Raw genomic sequence first — 24,948 nt, 5'->3', positions numbered from 1 at the left:
TTATTGTTTTGTATAAAAAATACATAAAAATTTTATCTTTTCTGGTATTGCTATCCATAATGTGATATTTTCATCATACAGAGGAATTTCTTGTACAGATATGAGTTTTTTGTATTTCACTAAAATGTATTTTGTGAATTTTTACAACCTAGTAACTAAAATCCTGAGGGATAATTTAACTGTGAAAAATACTAACCTAAAATACTATCATTATTGTCCACTTTGTTTTCTATGAATACTATCTTTAGCATTAGTCGCTAGAATCATTGTTTAATAATTACTGACTAGCAATTTTTAATCAGTTAATGTAATATTAATAATTTATTTTTATTTTATAGAAAATGGGCTGGAACTGAAGTACCAGAACAAAAATTTTGTCTTTGGACAAATATTAGTACGTGTGCTGAAAGTGAATTATCTTCAAAATTTGTAATAAGCGTATACAATCCATTAGCACAACCTGTTTCAACATATTTAAGAGTACCTGTATTAGGTGGAAGCTACAAGGTTGTAAATTTTACAGGTTTGTTCTTACATTATTTTCATTTTTATAAAACTATTTCATTACAATAATAATTCCATCATTTACATAGAGTTTATGTTAAGAAAATGACATTCTAACAAGACTTAATTTTGTAAAAATTACAAATCAGGACTTCACTGATGTGTAAAGGTTGTTTAGAAAATAAAAATACAAAGCCAGAAACTTCTTGCCTCTTTTAAAGTAATTTTTTTTTTTTAATTTTTAATCATTATATTCTAGGTTTGAATTACAATAACTTTAAATCACAGTTTTATGTATTATTACTTAGACAGGATGGACATCAATGCATTTGATAAGCCTGGGAATGATTTATTTGATTACAATATCATACCTACTGCTTTCTTAACAGTATAATCATCATGCTTTGGACATCATAGTCAAAATAAAAAGCTTTATTAAATTTAGGCCTTTGTAAAGGATAGGTTGAAATGTACCTTTAGAAGATATGGAATAATTTCTGTATTACGAGTGGTGTGCAGATCGCATTGGTGGGTATCATGATGCAATAGCAAACTCATGTGAATGTTTTTAATTGTTTTATATCAACTGATATAATTTTTTCAATGTGTCATACAAAAAATTAGTTTTTATGATATCTTGAAGGGAAGACGTCAATGAAAAGTGACCTCTTCCTGTTCCAGAAGATGGTTGATATGATTTTTCATGTAGGTTTTAAAGTTTTGTTTTTTTTACTGATGGTGAACGGGTTTGTTGCCATTGCATAAATTGTTATTTGTTCTCAGTTATATGGTGACTTACTTGTGTTTCATCTTTGATCAAAATAAGTTGTCATTTTGATCTTCAAGAAGAATTCTTGTACTGCTGCTTGATCTTGATTTTGTTTACGATTATCTGACATCATATTTTATGTCTAATAAACACATAATTTCTAACTGACTTGTATTTTCTTTACTGTTACTTAAAATTCTTGGTAATTCTATACATTGTTTATAAAGTTCAATGATCTTCAATGAAATATTAAGGCAAATTTTCCCTTCAGGTTTCTTGTAATTATTTAATTAGGGATAACAGATAGCCTTTCCAATCTTTCTTTAATATGAAGATTACTTCTTGCTGATGTAGATTTACAGTAGCACGTTAGATTTACAATTTTTTGTAATATTTTCCATAAACAGAAACAAGTTGTTTATGAATTTTTAAGAACTTTCTCCTTTTATGCTCTGGAATCAAATAATTGAACATTATTTGAACTTTGTGGAATTTAGAACTAACACAACTGTTTTAACACACACTGGAAACAAAAGATTACTATGACTAAGGGCTAGTAAGTTCTGTATACCACACACACCCTATTACACAGTAGAGCTGCTTGCTTTAAAAAATTTATTTCTTTGCTTTTTTATTAGTCTTATTTCTTTATTTGTTTGCCCTACTAATTGGCAATAGAGTGTATATTGCACTTTGTTCCAAAGAAAGCAACACATTAGATTTGCTTTCAGTAATACTGGTTTTTCTGACTGATGCTCGTAAAACATCTGAAGTGTAAGTAGTACTTTTTTAAAGTTGCTTTGTATGAGATTACTAATGTTCATTATACATCCAGTTACTATTGTGAATGTAGTGAAGGCATATTATTAACATTTCAGTGGGCTTGGCTTGCTATTATGCAACACTCTGTTTAGCTAAGTGAAGAAGGCAATGGGAAGCCAGTTCAGTTCTCACTTTTCTTTGAGTCTTATAAATATGTGATTCTTAAAAATGGCTGTGATACTTTTAGAAGTGATTTTGTCTTGTATCAGGTTGACACAATCAGGTTATGGCATCTATCATATGTAAATCTTTACAGTCTTAATAACTTCTTATATGTCTGTAGAATGTTGTTCAGTTTTACCTGCTTATTAAAACAGGAACAATTCTTACTACATTAGGTTTAAAAGCTTCTTTGAAATTTTATATAATTTTTCTTTATTTAACTCTTAAAATTGTTACCAATCTTAAGACTTGATTTTGATTATCTATGATTTTAAATATAAAATTATTTTTCTTCAATTTTAACTAAACTATTGTATATTTAAAAAAAAATCATTTTACACTTTTATAAAAATAAATTAATTGCTTAAAATTTTTATTTTTAGGTGCAGAAATTCCATATGAATTAGTACCAGTATCAAGATCAGTTTCATCAACTCCTGGTAGACGAAGTAATGCAACTTATGAACTATTAATTAAAGCAAATAATCTTACATATCTTGGTCTTACTACATATTATGTTGAAAAATTAAATGGTAATGGCAATACTGAAAGTATAATTGATTTTAATAAAACTCTAAATACAAGTGAAGAACTGTCTATTCAAAATGGAGTAAGTATTATTACAATCATTATTAGTAATATATATTTTAAAGATCATTCGTTAGTTTTCTTTTGTAATGTAAGACGTAACAAGTAAATTTATAATATTGGGCTGGGGAGAATGTTTTTTGTATTTTAATGCAAAAGTAGAACAAGGATTAAAACAAATATGGCTCTGTTTTGACCAACCACCTTTTTCCATTTTTGAGATAAAATCATAATCCTATCTTTGTAAAACTTCTGTTTTTATCTGGACAAAAAACTGTGATGTGTGATTTTCACAGGCCTTTTTTGAAGCCAACTTTATACCATTAAGGAGTTCTGCAGAAACCAAAACAAATGGTAGTGTGATGGTGCGAGATCAGGATTTACACCATCAAAAATTCCCATTTTTTATGGAAAAACAAAACTTCCATCAATTGGTGGAAGCATCTAAACTTCCCTGCCAATTTTTGATGGGTCACCATAGAAGTATGGGGTCTGGCATTATCGTGATGAAAAAATGTCACCTTTCCTACTGATCATTTCTTGTCACTTTATGTTGATTGCTTGGCATAGTCTTTCTGGGTTGTTCACAGTTTTGGTTAGAGTCAATCATTTGACCAGGTGGCACCAGTTCATAGCTAACAATTCTTTTCCAATCTGATGAGATTAGTATGTGGTGGCACACACAGCATCACATTTCTTGGTGTCTATCCTGGCTTTACCTTCATTTGTAGAGCTTCATCTTGCTTCAATCATGATCTTTTTATACATTATTGTTATTCATGTTACTTTTTTTTCATTGTCTGTAATGACTGGTTTCAAAAATGATTCATTTCATTCCGTTTTAGTAATCATTTGCAGATGGAAATTCAATCGCTTAAATTCTTCGTTGTGAAATCAAGTGGCACCAAATAATCAACTTTTTTTATACACAGCCTTCTTAGAACAATTTAAAACTATTTTATAGTTGATAATTAGTTTGTTATCAATATCACAACTGCTAATATGCCAACCTCGTTCAATTCTTTCTGTGATTTGATAATTTTTTTCAATCATCTGGTGACCAGAGTGAGCTGTATCAGAAATTCATTGACATCAAAATTTCCAGATTTAAAAGGCTTGAACTAGCTTTTATGCCACATGTAATGATACTGCATCATGTTCATAAACATTGCAAATTTTTTTTAGCAGCTTCAGTTGCATTTTCTCCTTTTTTGACAAAAGAAAGTGTTAAGTGAACAAACCCAACATACTATATATTATTTAAGTAAATACTTTAGGAGGTATTTCCAATAAGATGGGCACTGTTAACATTACTACTGGCACTAAAGACGACACTAAGAAGATACTATTAATAAGCTTTGAAAGATTCTTTTGAAGAAAGATTTGCAGTATTGCGAGATTATTTTGCACAATATTTAATAATTTAAAAATATTATCACATTGCATCACTTCATTTAATGAATAGAGATATATTAACCATTGCACTTTAACAAAATGGACACATTTAGTTTCATTGTAAATATTTTTGAGTAACTCAAATGCACATAATGAATTGCTTTACCACATTATTACTTAAACAGATGCATGTAACATAGCAATATAAATTTCAAGTTGAGAAAAACTGGTCAAATGTTACATGTGGAGTGTTAGATGTCTGGAAAGCAGGAAAAAAGGACAAAATTGAAGCTTTTGTGATGTGAGTATGGAAAAATACAGAGCAAATAATAAATGGGTGAGTTGAGTAAGAGATTGCATAGTAAGCAGGAATTGCTGAGGGTAGAACATTCCTACATACAGTAGTGTAAAAATTAATCTGAATCTAAATATATTTAATAAAAAGTAGCTTAAGTCTAGGGAGTTGCCTGGATATACGAGAACTTTAATGTTTCAAAACTTTAATCTTCATAATATTTTTCTACTTTTTTGGAAATATGGCATGCTGCTAAATTTTGTTGAAATATTCGGTTGCCTTGAGGGAATTTGTTTTGATATGTCACAACCCTTCCCTTCAGAATCTTTATATTCAACATACCATCTACTGGAAGTAATGACCAAGAGCCTTCAGATGCGAAACAACCCCAAAACATCTTTTTCTGGGGATTGTTGGATTTGAACCAGTGATATATTTTCATTTGATGCTTCCTAATGTTTGGAATCCATTGTTCCTGAACATAAAAAAGTAACTTGTAGGAAAACAACATTTTTACAGTTTTCCTTGGTCCAGTTAGCATTTGCTTTGGCCTACAAAGGCATTTTTTTGCACATTACTGATATTAAAAGCTCTTTAGCTATCAAGCATTTTATCCAATGAGCTTTCCATCCAGCTATAAGAAGTTGGTGTCTTACAGTTGTCATGTATAAATCTATTCCACTAGCTGCTAATTAAAGTTCACAGCAGATAATTTTTGGATCAAGTTTACCAACTAACTTGATTTTTGGATCAAGTTTTTTTAACTAATAATCAATCCTGTGTTAGAGTAGTTTTTCTTTTATGGACACAGTTGCCTTTCTGTTGAGGGGAAAAGGAATCAGTTTCTTTAAATTGTTTTAAAACTACATTCACTGTCCCTAGGCCTTCACCACTCAGAAGCTATTTGTTTTTGTGTCATAGAGGTCTGCTCAGAAAGAGAATCAATTTTCAAACACTTTCTTGGAGTTATGTTCATTATATATTCAAAGCAAAAAAAAAAAAATGATTTTATAATAAAAAAATGAAATAGACTTTCACAAAAAACGATTTATAACATGAAAATTGCTAAATAATGTATAAATTATACAGACAACTTAAAGAATAGGTGTGGTCAAATGGTGTAACCACAATATAGAAATAAACAAAGAATTCCATGTGTTTGAATTAATTTGCACGCTCTTGTACAGTTTAGAAGAGGAAAGGAAATTGAATAGGACATTTTCCAAAATGGAAGGAATTTTTAGCAATAAATTTTCTAACAGAGAAGCAGAGAAAAAGAAAGAAAGAAGAGATTAAAGTCGGTAATTGAAGTTTTGAGTGGGGAATATTAGAAGGCTAAAGAGTTGGCTTGGAATAAGAACAATTGAAGTTGATGATAGTGTAAAAAAAATGGACTTGCCACTCAGCGGAAGCCCACTGACAGTTTTTATTATTACTGGAGGTGAAATGTCTCTATATAGTCCTGGATATTGTATTCAAATGTTGAGACGAAAAAGCAGTCAGTAATATTGTCTTCTATTTTTTAAAGAAGTTTTGCTTATCAAATTTAAAAATTAATATATAATTCTGTGTTGATTTTATCTAATAGCTTCTCATGTTTGCTATACTATTTATATATTGATACTTTTGTATACTTTGATACACTATACTTTTACTGTATACTGTGTACTGTATACTTTTTTGATACTTTTATATATTGATACACACTGCAACACTTTTTTATTCATTATTTTTTACATTGTGGTATTGTTTTCTTCAAAGTTTTATTACAATTTCCTTTGGGCCTTCCAGCCAAATGTTGGAGCATTTCCTTTTTATTATCTGTGGAATTTCATACCTACCTATTCCTGATAAGATCTATATAATGTTTAATTATGATTTGAATAAAGTATTTATTTAAAATTATTAAAAAAAAATAATTGAAAATAATTGTTAAGATGCTTATAAAGTTGAATGTCTTATTAAGTAGAATGTTTATCTAAAACGCTGCAGAATTACTACACCATCAGATGACACCAACTTTTGCCTGTTGATTTATTTTTAGTTGTATACTACCAAATTTAGTAAAATATAAAACCTAAATGGAACTTTTTACAAAATTGCAGTCAAGTAGAACCATGGGCTTGGCAGAAAATTTAAGAATTAAATTCGAACATATGAGTTATTTATTCAAAACATGGTCATTCATCATCGGATATGTTATTTATAGTACATAATTCAATCTCTTACTTGAAATTAATTCTCGGGGATACCAAATTGTTGTATTATGTACATCTAAAGTGGAAGTATTGAAGAAATTTAACAGTTAATGTCATATAGAAAACAATTATGATTATAGTTTAAATTATAATGTTTTATAATTATAATTAATTATATCAAAATATAGTAACATTATCTATCATGCAAATTTTTTGGACTTTCAGTATTCTGATATTAACTATTGTATTTACATCTTTAATGTATAAACTAATTCTGTTTAATTAAATTATACCTTTTTTTCAACAGGTTCTTAAGCTAATATTTAACAAAACAACAGGACTACTGGAAACTGTAATGAAAGAAAATGAAACATGGCCATTCAAGCAAAACTTTTACTTTTATGAGGCATCTAAAGGTTATAATTATAATTCTGACAATCGGGCTTCAGGTGCTTACATATTTAGACCAGCTAGAAATTTTACACATACAATTACAGAAAATGTATCAGTATCCATCTATAAAGGTAAATAAAATGATTTACTAAAAACTAAAAATTTTTAAATTTTATATATATAAGGGATGGCTAAAATATAATACTCATTAATAACTTGTAAATGAAAAGAGGCAGTCAAATGAAACAAATATGGCATAAAGATACATTTCATTTGCTACAAAAAATTAATTTATTTTTTCATTTACAGTTGTACATTTCTTCCAATAGTAAATCAGTTTTCTTATTCTGTCAGTGAAGAATTCTGACAGTTTCTCCTTGATCCATGACTTCACTAATTCCTTATCCACGGTGAAATGAATATCCTTAACATCCCTCTTTAATTGCAGAAAGAAGTGAAAATCTCAGGGTGCCAAATCTGGTGAGTATGTTGGAAAATAATTTCAAACTTTCTGTGAGTTTGCATTGCACAAACAGATTTTATGGTAGTCCAGTTGTGCAATAATGTGTCCTACTCGTACTTCTGAATTCATCATTCTGAATCCCCTTTTGGTGCTTCTCATCAGTCGCAGAAACTGGTTGACCACTGCAAAGTTTATCCTTAACATTCGCTTTACCAGCTTCTGACACACAAAATTTTATTACCGATATACTCAAAATTACTATGATTGCCAATTTCATTATTAGAAATGGCTTTTAGATGATGATGAATGTCATTAGCATTCACCTATTTTGCTGTTAAAAACTTGATAACTGCAGATTATTTTAGATGCATTTGTATGCATAGATGCATTTGTATGCGTCATTGAATGAAGTTGAGAGAGTGTAGATCAATAAATTTTGGAATGTAAGTAATAGGGGAATGAAACTTCAAGATCTCAACACCTGTCACATTTTGATACATTTTTTCTCCTGTTACATTCCATAGTGCGCATTACAGGTTAAATAACAAAAAGAGTTTTACATTGAGCAAATGTAGCTTAATGATTATTTTTAGCCTTTAGGCAAACTCTAGTTTATAGAAATACAAGTTGTAACATTTCTCATTAGTGTACATATCATGTAAATTTTTAGTATAATTACTTTTTTGAGGATAACTAATGCATTAATGAAAATAGTTAATGGTATTTCTCAGTCGAATGAATTTTAGACATCATATTATTTTGCTTTCCGTATTTACAACTGCCATTCATAATGTTGTAACTGATCATAAAGAAGTCACTTGTAAAAACAGATAAACAATATGTATATTTCTTGTTTGTTTTTCATTATGAGAAATTTATGGAAGGAGGTTCATATTTATGTCAGTGTTCACTCTCAATTGTACTAGAAATATATAATAGTTTGGTAAAAACATTAGGAACATTTTACATTGCACACTAATTAAATTATACATGAAGGTATCACATAAAATTGTTTAAAATAAAATTATTTTATTTTAGGGTATACTATTTCCTCTCTGATAAAGAACTATGTTGATTCTATTAAACTTCATAAGAATGATGTTATGTAAAAATTGAATTTTCCTTAATTTTTATGCTTTTAGTAAAATAAAATTATGTTTAGTTAATTTCACACTGTCATATATGATATATACCAGTATAAAATAAATATGCTATATGCCATTTGTTAAATCTGAATAAAACCAAAGTACTATCAGTTCATTTAGATTTAATCTTAAAATCTGTAAGATCATTAAATGGAGAAAAAACAGATAGTTTCTTTAAACTGAATTATAAAACTTAAATTATAGAAAATATCATGATTTGTATAATTTATTTTTAATAATTTGGCTATTATAATGTAGTCGTTAGAGAGTTGTCAACAGCTGAGAACTAGACTATAACAGAGCCAATGGTAGGGAGATGCAAAGTTGTTACACTGGTCTCCAAATGATAAACTTGTGATGCTAAAAAAGTGGTTATCTTTAACCAATATCTGCATAATTTTTATGTTCATTTTTAGTTAAAATGGCAAAGAAAGACATTCATTAATTTTTACATAAAAAAAGCATCTGCCAAAGAGGAATAAAATTTAGTCCCCTTATTTATAACTCCTTTCTTTTGAAGGTGTTACATTACTTTTGAACTAATGTTTTAAAAGTATAGAAAGTTATAAAAATTTGATTTGCCTTCCTTCTGGTAGAAAATTAACTTTTATTTAAGAGATAGAGGAATAGTAATTATGATTGATACCTATAAAGTGTAAATGTATATTTTTATTTTTATCTAACTGTATGCAAATCATCAGAATAAATTTTGGTGTAGAAAACATTTTGTTTTGACAAAGATGTTAAATTATGATTGGCTAATGCTTCAAAAAAATTCAGCAACATTAGTAAGTATTACAACATAAGTAAGTATTATTGTGTAATGCAATTATAAACTAAAAAGAAACAGTATGATGAATTTTGAATGCATAAAAAAATATTTTTTATAAACGATAGAGAAATTAATGACGGAATAAAATGGATATAAAAAAATTGTTTTTAACACAATAATATAAGCACCATCTAGTTGATGTAAGGTGATGCAGTCAAAATAATGTATGAACAGATAAGAAGACGGAAGAAGAGGAAAGTAAAAATTGGGGTACAATAGTATTAGGAGATTGAATTGTAGAAAGTAGGATCAGTTAGTGGAAAATTATGGACATGGAATGATAGAGAGGAAAAAGGTTTATTGAATTTGTAAGAACAAAATATTTTTAATAAATATATAGTTTAAGAGCAAAAAAGAAGACTACATATTCTAAAAATCACCAAATCAAATGTATTATATAATTGTGGAAAAAAGTCAGGCATGTTATTAAAAAGTGCATGAATTAGTAGGACTATTAATAGTAACCATTTATTTACTTTTGATAGCGGAAGTAAATGTAAATTTGAAGGGAAATAATAAATAGGTAAATGGAATATGAAGAAAATAACAGTTGGGAAAGAGGAAGCTAGGTCATTTAATAATGGACAGAAATTAAGGGCAATTTTGATATACCTGCATTTCAGTTTTTGTTAGTTGAGGAAGCTAGAGGTACAAGTCATTGGCGGAGGGGAGCAAGAAGGCCTAAGACCTTTTCTTCTATGTTTTAAGATTTATTTTTTTGAAGGTAGAATAACTTTTGGAAAAGGGCAGTGCAAATATCACTGAGTTTGACTTTAATTAATTGAGAAGGTCTCTGGAATATGAGCACTTTGGGGTGGGGGGTGGCAAGAAGGTATGAACCTTTTCTTGTTTTAATTCCTTTTTTATGTTTTTAAGATAGACGATATTTTGACAGAAAAAATTTTATTATCCCAACATTTCAATTTTTGTTTATTTAGTTGGTTGAGGGCTGGTAGAGAACTAGAACTATGGGCAACTAAAAACAGAACTATGAACAAGAAAAATTATAATACTGAAGTATTTCACATTTTTATGGAGTAAATTGGAGGAGGGGAGTTTGAGGGAGGTTTTTTTTGGGGAAAATTAATATCTTATCAGTTCTGGTGATTGTACACTTCTTGTCCTGTAAAATCAGGTACCCCCGAATTCATTGAATGTGTGATAAATGATTTTTTCAAAATCAGATTTTTTTAACTATATATTATAATTTTTATAACTACATAGTGGTATCAATACTGGGTGTGTATACTAAGGGATTAAGTAATAGCTGTCATAGTAAAAGAGTGTAGAAACATTTTGAATCTGTGTATTAATTCTTGAGATTCCCCAGACTAACAAACAAACTCTTTATATTAATACCAACGGTGCCAAATGATCAGAAAATTAAATCTTTATCTAATAGCAGCATAGAATATAAATTAGTATCCCTATATCTACTGATGATCATCATTTAACAGTCAAAATTAGCACTAGTTTTATAATTTTATATGAAGGTTTTTGTATAGCTTCTGCTTACAATTTTATTTCAATTACCATTCATCATAGCTGTTTATTTTACTTAACTGTACAGATTAAAATTAACTTCAAGTAAAATGAATTAAAATTAATTTTTCTTACTTTCAATGTTGAAAACCATATAATATTAATTCTTATTACACTTCTTGAAAATGAGTTCTCTTTCCTCCCTTAAAGATTCTTTTATTGTATTATATTTAATTAACTGAAAGATTTCTTAAATAATATTAGCAGCAAAAATTATACGTTTTTTTATTGATTTATTTGTATGAGTTGAATTTTTTCATATTGATTTACAGGTAAAGATGTGGAGGAAGTTCATCAAGTTTTTGATACATGGTTGAGTCAAGTTATTCGTTTATATAAAGGAGTAAATCAGATTGAATTTCAGTGGCTTGTAGGACCAATTCCTGTTGAGTAAGTCCTGCTATGTGTTATTTTAGTATTCCCATTAAAAGCATGAAATAAATTATGACATAGAGTAATGATTATTATCAATGTTAAATTCTGTTACGTTTATCATGTACTAGGACAGAGTTACTTTTGTAGGAATCTACTTATATCTTATGTATTCTGGATTTTAAATTTATTTACATTTATGCTTTAATAATAGGGATAGATATTACAAATGGTAATATGTTTATTGTAAACATCCACTTACATGCAAGGAGGATTGGTACTACTTTGTACCATGATCATAGTTTCACAATGAGGAAGAGAGAGAAGTGCACTGAATATAGGCTTTGAAATGTAGGTATGAAAAAAGATGGAAAAAAATAAGTTAAAAGGATAAAGTGAGGAATGAGAAAATAATTAACAGAATTAAATAAGAAAGTGCTTTACATTGGAAGTACAAAAAAGAAAAGGAAGTTGTTAAGACATCTGGTTAAAAAAAGTGGAATTTTGATTACTGCACTGGAAAGGTCAATAGAAGGAGAAAGAAAGTGAGGAGAAGAAGAAGGATGAAGTTAATACATGAGAGAAAGACTGCAAATTACAAGGAGTTGAAGGAGAAGGCTTGGAACAGAAATGGATGGAGATAGCAGTGGCATAAGGGATCTGTTGCCAAACAGAACTTTAAGTGATAATGATAATCATGTTTTATACTTACACATGTATGCATTGTATTACATTTTAGCATTGTGATATTTATCGTTACAAATTATTGTCACAAACATATTTAGTTTCACAAGAAAGAATATTATTTGTAAAATAATAAATTTTTAATTAATTAATTAATTATAACAGTTTATTATAGATTATAATAGTTTTTATAGATTGTATCATAAACATTCCATATTATTGCTGAAGACTTCTTAATAATAAAGGATATGAAAAATATTTGCAAGCCACAAATTATGTTTATTTGTTTATACATTATTGTTGTCCTGTAATAAAGAGTCATCGTAAAGGATTGATGTCGTTTAAGAAATGAATTATATAAAATCAAAAATACTTAATTTATATTGTTTTATTTGTCAAATTCACCATCTCAAATAATTTTGTTATGTAATCAATAAATTTTGATATTGCGCTCTTTGTCGTACAGCAAATGTCCAATTGATCTTAGTTTCTGCCTGTACATGTTATATGTTATAAATGTAATCATTTCCTTAATTCTTTCCTTTAATTAATTCAAGTCATGTAATTTTTGCAAGTAAACTATCTTTTTAATGTGTCTCCACAAGAAAAAATCACCGAGGATTATATCTGAATTTCTTGGAGGTCAAGATAGTATGTCTTTTCAGCCTATTATCTACCTCCAATATTTTGTTCAAAGCCAGGCTAACAAATATACTAAAGCCATTTCATTATAATATTTTTATCTGTCCTTAGGCAGGTCCCTTGCACTATACTGATCTCCATTCTGTTCTATTGGTGGATCGGCTTTTTATTTGTTGGTTAACTCCTTCCTTCTTTCTAGTTGTTCATAATCTTCATTTTTTACAACCTCTCATCCTTTCTCCTTCAACCATTCCTTCTAGCACTATTTTAACTAATCTCTCTTCTTCCTGATATTACCCAACCAACTGGCTTTCCTTTTTTCAAATTGTTTTCATCAGGTTTCGATTTTCATTTACTCTTCTCTGTACCTCTTCTCTTTTCACAGTATCCATTCACTTAATTTTTTCCATTCTCCTACTTATTCTTATTTCAAGTCTCTCAAGCCCTTTCCTTTCCCTTTTTCGCAGTTTCCATCTTTCACATCCATACAAAAGAATATTCCAGATATAGTATTTGACTAGTTTTTTTAAGTTGCTAATTTACTGTATAATAACTGTTTTTTCCTGTTGAAAGCTCCCTTAGTCATTGCTATTCTCGATCTTATTTCTTATATGCTTTTGCAATCCTCTTTCAACATACCTCCCAGAAATTCGTACTGTTTTGCTTGCTCAACATTTCCTCCCTCTGTCAGAATTCCCATTGGCTTACTATCTGCTGTTCTCATTACCTTTGTCTTCTCAGTATCCATTTTCATTTCACATTCTGCCATAGCATCCTCTAATTTACTAATAATTTTCTGGATATCCTGTGCTTCCTCTCCTAGAATCATCATTTCACCCGTGAATCTTATGTAATTTATTTTTCTCCCACCAATACTAATTCTGTCACCTTCTTCAAGAGCTTCTTCTAAGTAGCTGAATTTTGTATGCATACAAGTGCAATGTTTTGCATACAACTTTATGAACTGGTGGTATTTTTACCTGTAACTCAACTCTAAGATTAAACAAGTGATGGATTTATTAGGACTTCTGATTCCAGATTGCCTAATTCATTCAATATTTTCTTCTGATATTGGACTTCCAGATAACTTGAGCTTGAGATTAAATTCTGTTTCTTCGAAATGATTGAATCGGTATAATATATTATTTTCATGTGTATATCAAAATGTATGTTGGATTAAATTTACATTCAATATAAAATACTTCAGCAACAATACAGAGATTGATGCAATGGTTAAAATGGCTGTTAGACAAATTTTTCTGGTGGACATACACTAGAAACGTAATAGTGCTGCCAACATAATTTTCAAAATGTCCCTATACCCTTGAACTAAGCTACTGAAATCTCACAATTTTTTTTATGATGGCTCTATACACCATTTATAATTAATGATTACATGAATTATTTTAATAATTTACTTTGTATTTTTTTTTTTTTTTTTTTTTTTTTTTTTTTTTAGTTTGTTCTTTACTTTTTAAAAACAAAAAAGTTTGACCTTTGTTTTTAAATTTAGCTTTAAGTTTATAATGCATGTAAATTTTTGTGTTTTATTCTTAATGATTATGAAAAGGTGCAATAAAATAAGACAATGTAAATAGTATATGTGTAATGATCGTCAAAAACCAACAATGTATTATTGTACTGTAGGCTATAATACAGGACAGGATTGCTGAACGTATGTTTGTTGAATAATCAATACTGCTAATACTGTGATCAATACTTATTGATTACTAATCAATGTATTATCAACTTACAGAGTTATTCTAAAATATTCTGATACATAACTACACATCACTGGACATGATTAAAAAAAAAAATACAGTAAGATATTTATAATGTTTTCTGACTGGTATCAGTGTGATATTTCAATCATTTGATATTTAAAAAGTCCCAAAGATAAAGGGATTCAGTCGACTTTTTTTAAATTTTGTTTTTAACCTTTAAATAGTTGTAAATAATTAATTTTTTTAACCATTAAGAATGATGTAATAAGAAAAATAACTCCCCTGTAAGATTGAGAAAATATGTCTGAACCCCTTTTTTCAGTGTACCTTTCACTTTTTTTTAATTTTTTATTGTTAATTTTGTTGTTATATAAAATGTTTTTATATTCCTTTCAAGAAGGAGTAAACTTTAAAACTTATGTTTGTAGATACTTTTACTAAAATATTTTTTAATATTTTTATAGAAAATGGATGGGTAAAGAAGTAATTACAAGATATTCAACAGATTTACAAACAAATGGTGTATTTTGGACTGATAGTAATGGTCGTAGAATGATTAAAAGGATACGAAATTATCGTTCCAGTTGGAATTTAACATTATCTGAACCAGTTGCTAGTAATTATTACCCGGTTACAACAACAGCATCAATTGTTGAAGACAATTATCGTAAAGTTACTGTATCAGTCGATCGGCCTCAAGGTGCAACTAGTTTAAATGATGGTGAACTTGAATTTATGGTAAGTTTTAGTAATTATCTGGAAATTTAGAACTAAAAAATTTCATTGTAACTTAATAAAAATTGATGCTACCTCATCGTATATAAACAACATGTCCATATTATAAATATTTTATACCAATACATTTTTTAATATCTGCAGCAAAGATTAAAGATTTCTATAGCCAGATTGGTAAAATAATAACTCTTTTTTAGAGTAAATATTTAAAATTATTTCTTTAAAAATATTTTTATTTTTTTTAAATTTTCATTCTTATTAACCAAGAGAATTATTATAATTATTGTAATTGTGAGAATTACTGCAATTCCCTCAGTTTTTTTTTTTTCAAGTAAGTTTAAAATTACAAGAATAATGGAAAAAAATTAAGGTTTAAAGTGGTATAAGACTGAATTTTTTTCATCAAGTTATTAGGTTGGTATAACTGTTAAAAGGCAAGCATTTTAGTTCATGATATCTGCAATATTTTTATAATATTGAATATCTGAATTAATTCTGTATCTAATGAAAATAACAATGAGAGTGGAAGTAAATAATAAGGATATACTAAAAGGATATCCAAATATGCTAAATAATAATAAGTGTTTAAAGGATATACTAAATAATAAGGTTATGTGCCAAGGATGCTGCATTTCCTCAACTTTGTACATTTATTTAAATGATTTAATTAGAAAATAGATGTTGAATTTTGAGATGCGAATACAGTCTTGAACTGGGAAATACAACATCTTAATTTTGTATGGTGATCTCATTGTGAATTTTTAAAGTTTAGGGTTGATTCATTATTTATATAAGTGGGATAATTTAAATAACAATGTAATTTAAAACAAGAACAAAGATTTGTCTTAAATTTTGAAAAATTTTTGTGGTTGTTCCTACTTTACTTTATACTTAACTGATATTTGGTTCATTAAATACGATATTATGAAATAGAAAATAGTTCATAAGAAGAGAAAGAGTCTGTCTTCTGAAATGTGTTCTTTTATGAGATATATAAGGTTGAACATGACCATAAACGAAACTGTTCAACAAGATTTATGAGTGTAATCAAGAAAGTGGATACTTATAAACGAGATTAATTTATAAATCTATATGGAAGTCAGAAGAGAGACTGTCATGAAGAAGTTTCTTCAAATTACAGGAAGGTATAACAGAGGAAGACCAGGATGCGATGGGCATAGGAACAGGATTTGCAGCCTGATCCTTGAAGTGCAGAAAACAACAGACTATTCTTTCATCATCACTGTTGTATTTATTTCTAAAATTTCTTTCCTTTGGTGTGGATTTATAGAAGAGTTCGTATACGGTCAAGATTTCAGCTTTAGAAATATTAAATACATCATTACTCATTCTCAGAAATTTTGTTCATGTAAAACAAGAAATGACTGTATTTTTATTAATTCATTAATTTTATTTTATTTAAAATTATTTTACACATGAAAATTAAAATTATCAAGAATTCTTAATTTCAATAGCCTTGGTTACTGAAATTTTATTGTAATTTAGCTTAGGTGGGACAATGGAATTAATGTTTCTCAGTTATTAAAAATCATGTATGTGAAATAACTATCTTTATAAAAGTATTAAATATTAATAAAAATCATTAATGTTTGTTTTAGCTTCATCGACGATTACTGTATGATGACAATAAAGGTGTCACCGAACCATTAGATGAAATTCAGTTTGGTGAAGGGTTAGTTGCTCGTGGTACTCATGTCATAGAATTTGGTGCAGTTACTAATTTAAAAAATCATAGATTAACGTCAAGATCAATCATATCAAGTCCTTGGGTATCTTTTAGTAAAACTAAAGTGTCATATAAAGATTGGTTTTCCGTTTATAAAAATATTCAGGTAATATAAAATTAATATTACACAATTATATTTATTTCATAATTAATAATTTAAAGATAAATAAATTTTTGGAATATTTTCATATATTCAAAAATAAAAATTTATCAGACTTCTGGATAAAATTTTAAACTGCATCCTTACAGTTGACGGTTCTGCAACAACTGGAAAGTATTACAATTCTCAGAGAGTCTCTGGGAATTGAAGGTTATAACACCATTATAAAATGTCAATAATTAAAGCTAAATTTTAATAAACCAGGCACTAGTGCAGATGTTGAAGGCAATTAATCTTGGTCTTTCTGTTTTTAGTAGTATTCAGATGTCTAAGCCATACGTTACCAAGCTACAAACAAAACTTTTTATGTAATTTTCACCAAAAGTGATATACTCCTGTATGTCATTATTAGATTTTTCTTCTTACTAATGATTTCTTTGGCCGGAGCTGTCTGAGAGAATACATATGCCTTTCATGTCTGTCTGAGAGAATACATATGCCTTTCATGTTTCATCCCAAAAAAATGGGGCTTATCCCAAGTACATAAATTGTTTTACTTGGGTTGATCTTTCTTCATCCAGCCAAATACTGGCATTCTGATTCACTTAATTTGTGCACCCTATTACTTTTGTTTTCATTGTATTTATCTTGGTGTTGCATTTTTTTTTAAAAATCTCCAGCTCTGCTTCTGTTTGGAGATTTTTTTTTATCATCTGCAAGCTTTTAGAGTACACTGTTTATCTTTCTTCTAACATCAATCATTGCTAAGGGTTCTTTCTTTCCTTCTTTTATATATATACGAAACAGCAAAGGTGACAGATCACATCCTTTTCTTATTCCCTTTGTTATCCATTCATCCACCTTCTGAGTTCCAAATAATACCATTTGATTCTTATATAACTGATAGATGATTTTCCTATCTCTGTAGTCTGTTTTTACTTTTTAAGGCCTTTGAACATTATGTTCCAGGTAACATCATAAAATCCTTTTTAAATGCCAATGAAAACAGAATATATCTGTTCACTTTTATACATTTCTCAATGCTCAGTCTAAGACTTAGGTTGGTTTTCTTCTTCCTCTATTTCTCCTGAAAGCAAATGGTTCTCCAGGAGATTTTCATCTTTATTTCTATGTGGTGATAGATAAGTCTTATAACAATTCCGGAAACATTATGTGAATTTTTAAGTTTCAGGCGTAGTATAAAATAATCACCATACCTCTGTACTCCCGCCTTTCTGAGAGTAACTATTAGTGAGGTCTGCTCAAAATCTCAGTATCTCCAGTAAAATATATGATTTATTAGCTCAAGTAGAGTTGTTTTTTTCTACCCCAGCACCTGGAGAATTTCTCTGGAATTGTGGAATCTCTGCCTGGAATATTCCTGGTATTTTAATTCTTCCAAAGCATTATCAGATTTTTCTCTGAATATCGGTAGGGTCCAACTCATTCCTTTTTAGCCTCATTCTCCCTTCCAGTAAACTAACATCAAACTATCCTTTTTATAGATTTTTTCACTTACTCTTTCTACTTTATAGCTTTGTGATTCTAATCATTTATTACTTCAAATCAATTATTTTCTTATCAATTATTATTTTGCTTTTTATTATAAATGGTGGTTTCCTTCTTCTTCCAAACCACTTGTAAACCTCTTAAAAAGCTTTCTTGGACTAACTGAGAATATTACCCTTGTTTATATTTTCATGTATAGAGTATCTCAAAAGTAATGCAGGATTTAAATTTAGAAAATGTACCTTTATTTGCACATGAATTGACAAAGTTGTGAGTTATTTTTTTTTAATATTTAACATGTTTTGTTAACAGTTGCCACAAAAATCTAATGATATTAATAAATTTCTATATTCTGTGTTTTCTTATTAATATATAAAAAGTGTTTTTTAATATTTAAATATAATTTATCAAGTGTTTATTTCATTTGTTTATCTTTTCAGGATGAGAGAATTTTAAAAAATCCTCTTCCAGATGAAATTCATTTGTTAACATTACAGTGGTGGACTGAGAATTCCATTTTATTAAGATTAGAACACATTTTTGAAGATGGAGTTAATGTTAATGTTAATCTTAAAGTAAGTATTTATGAAATTCATAAAAATAAAAAAGATAGACGTGGACGGAACTAGCTTGTATTTTTGATCATATAGAGTGCTGCAAAATAACCACCCATATTTTTAACATTAATTGAAAAGCCTAGTACACCATGAAAAGTTCTGTACACCATTTACCATGGTGTACAGAATTTTTTTTTTTAAATATTTATAAAATACTTTTTTCATATAGTTTTAAAAACTACTTTGTCCAAGTGATAGTCATTTTTTTTTCATTTTACACAATTGAAATTGAGTTTTCTGTCTACATCACTCATTAGTGCTATTTTTGAAATTATTAGATATTTTTTAAATCTCTTGTTATATGTTAACTATCAGTTCATCAATAGTTCTTGGTCGGTGTATGAAGACTTCAGCTTTCAGGTAACCCAGAGAAAAAGTCACATGGAGAGTGATCTGGTGAATGGGCATGCCATCTGATGTCTCCACATAAAGAGATTGAGTGCCCTAAAAACACTCTTAAAATGTCCGTTGATCTTGCAGTATAAACCATGGATCCATCCTGTTGAAATTACACATTCAGATTTCAAGTTGTTTAATTTGTAATTCTTGATTTGGTCTCAGAACAAAACAGAACACAAGCATAACAGAAGAATTTGTATAGATGGAATTAGCTCCATTTTGATCCTTTAAACTGGGAAGAAATTGTTTGACCGGGGCTGAAGTCCTTTCAGTGCTAGAGCCTTCCAGCCTAGCAGGAATGTGCCTTTTGGGGGGCCATAGTGTTTGCAGGATGCAATATGGCATTCTGGACGGAGTCCCATGTGATTTGGTCCCAGATAGTTGCAGAGTATATACTGATCAGCAGTTATTATAACCACTACACCTCTCTCCTCAAAATAGTAATATCCCAGAATTCCAAACATTGTAAAACACACCAAACAGTAATATGTTAACTGTGGAGGAACGCTTCATGATGCTGTCAAGGATTGACAGTGTCAATACTGGGCAGCTTATTCTGCCCAGCATTGAAAATTCTGCTTGTTAAGACAGCCAGACAAATAAAAATGAGCTTTGTCACTTGTTATCAAAGTGGCATTTTCAAGAAAAACTTGAAGAATATCCTCACAACATGCTCTGCAATTTTCCCAGTCATGTTTACCAAGTTCTTGTACGAATACAATTTTTTTCAGATGTAACTTCACAGTTCCTTGAAAAATTCTTGTCGTAGTTTGGTCCAATGAACATATAACCAAAACATGTTTTTTGACCAAATGTCTGGAAAATCATAATACTGATTCTCTGATAATTTTTAACATTTTAACAGGTTCTGAGCACTTTTGGGCCTTTCAAGTGGTAAGTGGTTTTCTTTTTAAGGCTGAACCTATGACTCTTAAATTATTAACCACAACAATATTGTTTTACCGTCTGGAACTGGAGCATTTCGACTAAGCACAATCTGTATACATAAAGTTCTTTGGGTCATGATAACAGATCGTTATTTTTAATAAATGTTTCATAAACAAATGCACGATTGCTCACCTGTCCAATTCATAATGGCAACTAAGTGGCTAGACACACAGTTCTGATATTGTTTATTATGACCCCCCTCTGTTTCAATGACAGCCATAAAGTAAAGTAAAATAAAATCTGGGAGGTTATTTTGTCACACGCTATATCACTATTATTATTATTAAAAGTAAAACTACAAAAACAACAAAACATCAAAAATAAAACATCTTGCTGTGTAATTCTTGATCATTACCAGGAATCAGTCTTCTGTTTAGTTTAGTTCCTTTTTTACAGTTAAATAAATTTTTCATCTCTGAATTTAATTTTGGAAGCGGCAACTGTTGATTTTTAAAGATAAAAATGTAGTTGCCAAAGAATCAACACTTGATTGTGGTATATGATATGTCTACTGCTAAAAGTTCTGAAAGACATCAGTAAATTATAGGCATAATTTTTGTTATTTTTTCTCAATTGAATATATGTTATCCATATATCATTATTGTTAATTTATTAATTTATTTAGATTAAATTTTTTATAGGCCATTTTTTTTCTCTGTATGTTAAATAACTATATATAATATAATAATATTTTTTCAGCCTCTGCAAAATAGAGAATTAGACTTCACTTTTTTATGTTCATCAAAACATTTTCAGGCCCAAACCCATCCTCAGTGATATTTTTTTATTTTAATAAATTCTTCTTTGTTTACATTTACACATTCATTTTAGCTTTTTACATTTTATTTTGTAAAAATTGTTTGTTAATAAATTTTTAAAATAAAGAATTTAAAACAAAGAAGAATTTATTTGTTTAAACAAACAAGAATTTATTACATAAAAAGTATCACTGAAGATGGGCTTGGACCTAAAAATGTTTTGATGAACATAAAAAAGTAAAGGTAAGAGTATTCTTTAATTCTGTACTTTGTGGAGGCTGAACAAATATTATTACATTATATATAATCATTATTGTTGTGTGTGTAAAGTTAATAGCCCTAGAGAGAGTTCAAGACTAACCTCTATTTTTCTTTGGAGTTTTGTTTGAGTTATCTTAAATTGCATTTTGTTATGGTTTTAATTTATTTGTAAAAATCTGTGATGAATCTTTAAAAATAAGTAATATTTTATTTATACATATGGATTTAGTGGTATTGAAAATAATAATTAAGATTCGCCAGAGATTAAAGAGATGATGACAGATTCAAATTATGAATTATAAAATACTTTTAAACACATTCCAGGTGATTTAATGGACAACAATAACACTGCATGCTGATTATAGTAATAATAAATTTTTCACAAAGACTTACACTTTGAAAACAAAGTAATGAATGGTCTTTGGAAAATGAAATAAACTTAGATTTTTGGTCCTACTAACTTGCTCTACCAAAATACCTTCTACTACATACTACTAAATTTTTTTGTATTGAAATTTTTTGATAAGTATCAAATAACTAAAACATGCTCTATTATGTCTCACTTTTTTAGATTTAATTTGATTCTAAAAACAAATATTATTTTACTAGATAGATTTTAACTTTCTCATTATTCAGAGCTCTGGTGTTATATACACATAGTTAAATAAAAATTCAAGAAATTAACTTTTTTTAAATGATTTGAGTATTACGTATTGTTCTTTATATCTAAAATAACCAAAGCTAGTCAAAAGAAAAAAACTTCAATAAATCAGGTCTAAAAATACTGATCTATGATGTTGTCATTTGTTAATATCACCCATGAAATTCAATTCTACTTTAAATTAGTTTAAAAAAAAAAGTAGAGAAAAATGATAATTTTAATGTTTTTCAATCAGAAAATGGATGAAAATGAATATTTTAACTTGAGAAAAATTTTATTTTTCAGAGGTACAAAGGTTATCCTGAAAGTAATACCTTCTTAATAACTTAAGAATCAGCTAAACCATAATGTTTAGCTGATTTTAATGATTTTTCTTGGACAGGGATGCTACAATAAACAATGCTTAGTATGTATGGGGATTGAAGAAGCTTAAGGAAACTATTAGTTAGAAAAAAACAGCATTCCACTTTGTAATGTTCTGTTACAACATGGTAACAGATACTCCCACATCTCAATTGAGATTTCACAGAGTACTACCAAGAAGTGACGGACTGTGATCCCCCAATCATCCTACAGTCCTGATTTGGCTCTTTAGATTATTTCCTATTTGTCTCTGATAAACACTCTTTATAAGGAACATTTCTGCGATGAGGAAGACTTAAATCTGGCAGTAATTTTTGGGTGAAATAATTTACTTTAGTTTGAATTGATATTCTTTTACATTTGTGTTTTTCTAATGATCATTTAAGTGATTAAAGACAGACTTTTAATTTTTTTTCAGGAATTACTTAAAAATTATATTGTCAATGATGTAGTAGAATTAACTTTGGCTGCTAGTAAAGAATTATCAAATTTGTCAAGATTACAATGGAAACATGAAGGATCTATGGATAAGAATCAAACATCTATAAATCTACTAAATGAATTACCACAAAATGAATTTAAGAATCCTACAGAATTTACAATTACATTAGAACCAATGCAAATAAGGACATTCAGATTGTATGTTTCACAGCAAAAAACATGATAATTTTATTTATTTATTTATATTTTTTTTACAAAAAAGCAGATTAATAAAAAATATTTTGTTATTTATTAACATTATTATTATAATTATACTTATTTACTACAAAAATATAGTAGCAAATAAAAACATAAATTTAAAAAGCCTATGTTTTGATGTAGTAAAAAATATAAACAACCCATTAATATAGTTGTAATTTACTCGTAGATATTAGTATTATTGTAACTATTACATATTAGACTTATAATTTATTTAGATTTAGTTGTATATACATAGATGTTGTATACAGAGAATTAAAAAAAAAACTCTTATTAGAATAAATTAATATTTAATTTTAGGTTATATCATTTCTTAGCAAATTACAACCCTAATAATAATTCAGCAGTTTATGTTGTTCATTCAAAGGGCTGACCAGTCCTAGGAGTTGTTAATTGAAGTAATTAATTTTTGTAAATAAATTGTTTTTTCTTTTAATAAGCAAAGAACCTTACTAAAATAACCACAGCAGAAAAGACAACACTGTAGATCTCCCTCAAGAAAACAGAGTACATATGAACATCATCCCCCAAAATACTAATATTGGCATATGGGGGTAATTAATAGAACCGAAAAATTCAAATAGGGAAGGTAATTGAAGTCAACATCTCTGGAAAGGAACCATCAGATCAAGCTCAATAAATTAGAACTAGTCTATTAATTAATTAAGAAAACCTATAGTAAAAAATCAATATCAGTGAACATTTAACCAAGACACTACGTTACAGTCATTCATCCGGGAAGTCTATATGCAGCTGAATGTCCGACATTTAGCAAGAAACCTCTAATTGATAACAGAAAATGAAAAATCCTTATAAAGGTAATAAGGATTGTCAAAGTTAGAGAAAAATACAGAAGCAGCAATAATGAATTGTACGTGAACACTAAGAAAATATCATATATAATCAGAAAAAGAAGAATCACCATCTATGGTTACCTACAAAGAATGAACTGCAACAGGCTATTTAGACACTTTAAAAATCTAAAATCTAAAAACAACAGGATCAGAAAAACTAAAAGAAACAAAAAAAGAACTGAAGGTAGAACAAGAAGATGTCAAAAAATGTTCAGCACTAAAAAAGAAATTGCATATCACAGGTTTCTAAGGTAAACAAAAACAACAGAAGAGTATACCTCTGGACAGAAAAAACAAGAAAAACACTGGGAAATAATGATGGAGATGAAGGAAACTGAAAAAGTGAATTATTTGAAATAATGTAGTTCGTAGTAGCTAAAACAAATAAATAAAAAAAAACAAAGTGGGTATTTGAGTCCAATTAAATCTAAGTTTAAAATTTAACCTGATTTCAACTAGCATCTTGAACCATCATAATAGCTGTGCTGTAATTGCAACTGATAATATTTATATCTTACCTTCTTCTTTAAGAATGATAATTTTATTCTTAAACTTACCTCTCTTTGATTGCTTATTTATTTATGTTTGAACTTCCTGTGTAATGTTTGTTTACCACAAGTTCACACTATTTAAAAATCTTTCACTTCATTGAAACTTAAACAGTTCTTCAAATGCAATATGCTGAAAACAGGATACTAGGCCATAAAATGCAATACAATATTTTGATTGTTATATAACTAACTCATTTTTAAACTTAATGTAATGAA

At 28.4% G+C, this 24,948-nt stretch overlaps 1 protein-coding gene across 1 annotated transcript in view; it reads left to right on the top strand.

Moving 5' to 3' along the window:
- Positions 1 to 24,344, top strand: part of LOC142332377 (lysosomal alpha-mannosidase-like) — a 183,337-nt gene extending 158,993 nt beyond the window's left edge. The window contains exons 10-17 of the mRNA XM_075378790.1: positions 339 to 523; positions 2,641 to 2,867; positions 7,041 to 7,257; positions 11,381 to 11,498; positions 14,995 to 15,268; positions 16,885 to 17,118; positions 19,062 to 19,196; positions 23,047 to 24,344. Coding sequence (XP_075234905.1) covers positions 339 to 523; positions 2,641 to 2,867; positions 7,041 to 7,257; positions 11,381 to 11,498; positions 14,995 to 15,268; positions 16,885 to 17,118; positions 19,062 to 19,196; positions 23,047 to 23,292 — 1,636 coding nt within the window. The 3' untranslated portion in view covers positions 23,293 to 24,344. The remainder of the gene's footprint in view (positions 1 to 338; positions 524 to 2,640; positions 2,868 to 7,040; positions 7,258 to 11,380; positions 11,499 to 14,994; positions 15,269 to 16,884; positions 17,119 to 19,061; positions 19,197 to 23,046) is intronic.
- The last annotated feature ends 604 nt before the right edge of the window (positions 24,345 to 24,948 follow it).

This window comes from Lycorma delicatula, chromosome 11, assembly GCF_047948215.1.
Source record: "Lycorma delicatula isolate Av1 chromosome 11, ASM4794821v1, whole genome shotgun sequence".
NCBI classification, from domain to species: domain Eukaryota; kingdom Metazoa; phylum Arthropoda; class Insecta; order Hemiptera; family Fulgoridae; genus Lycorma; species Lycorma delicatula.
Note: the sequence above shows the minus strand (reverse complement) of the source record. Positions and strands in the feature narration are given on the sequence as shown.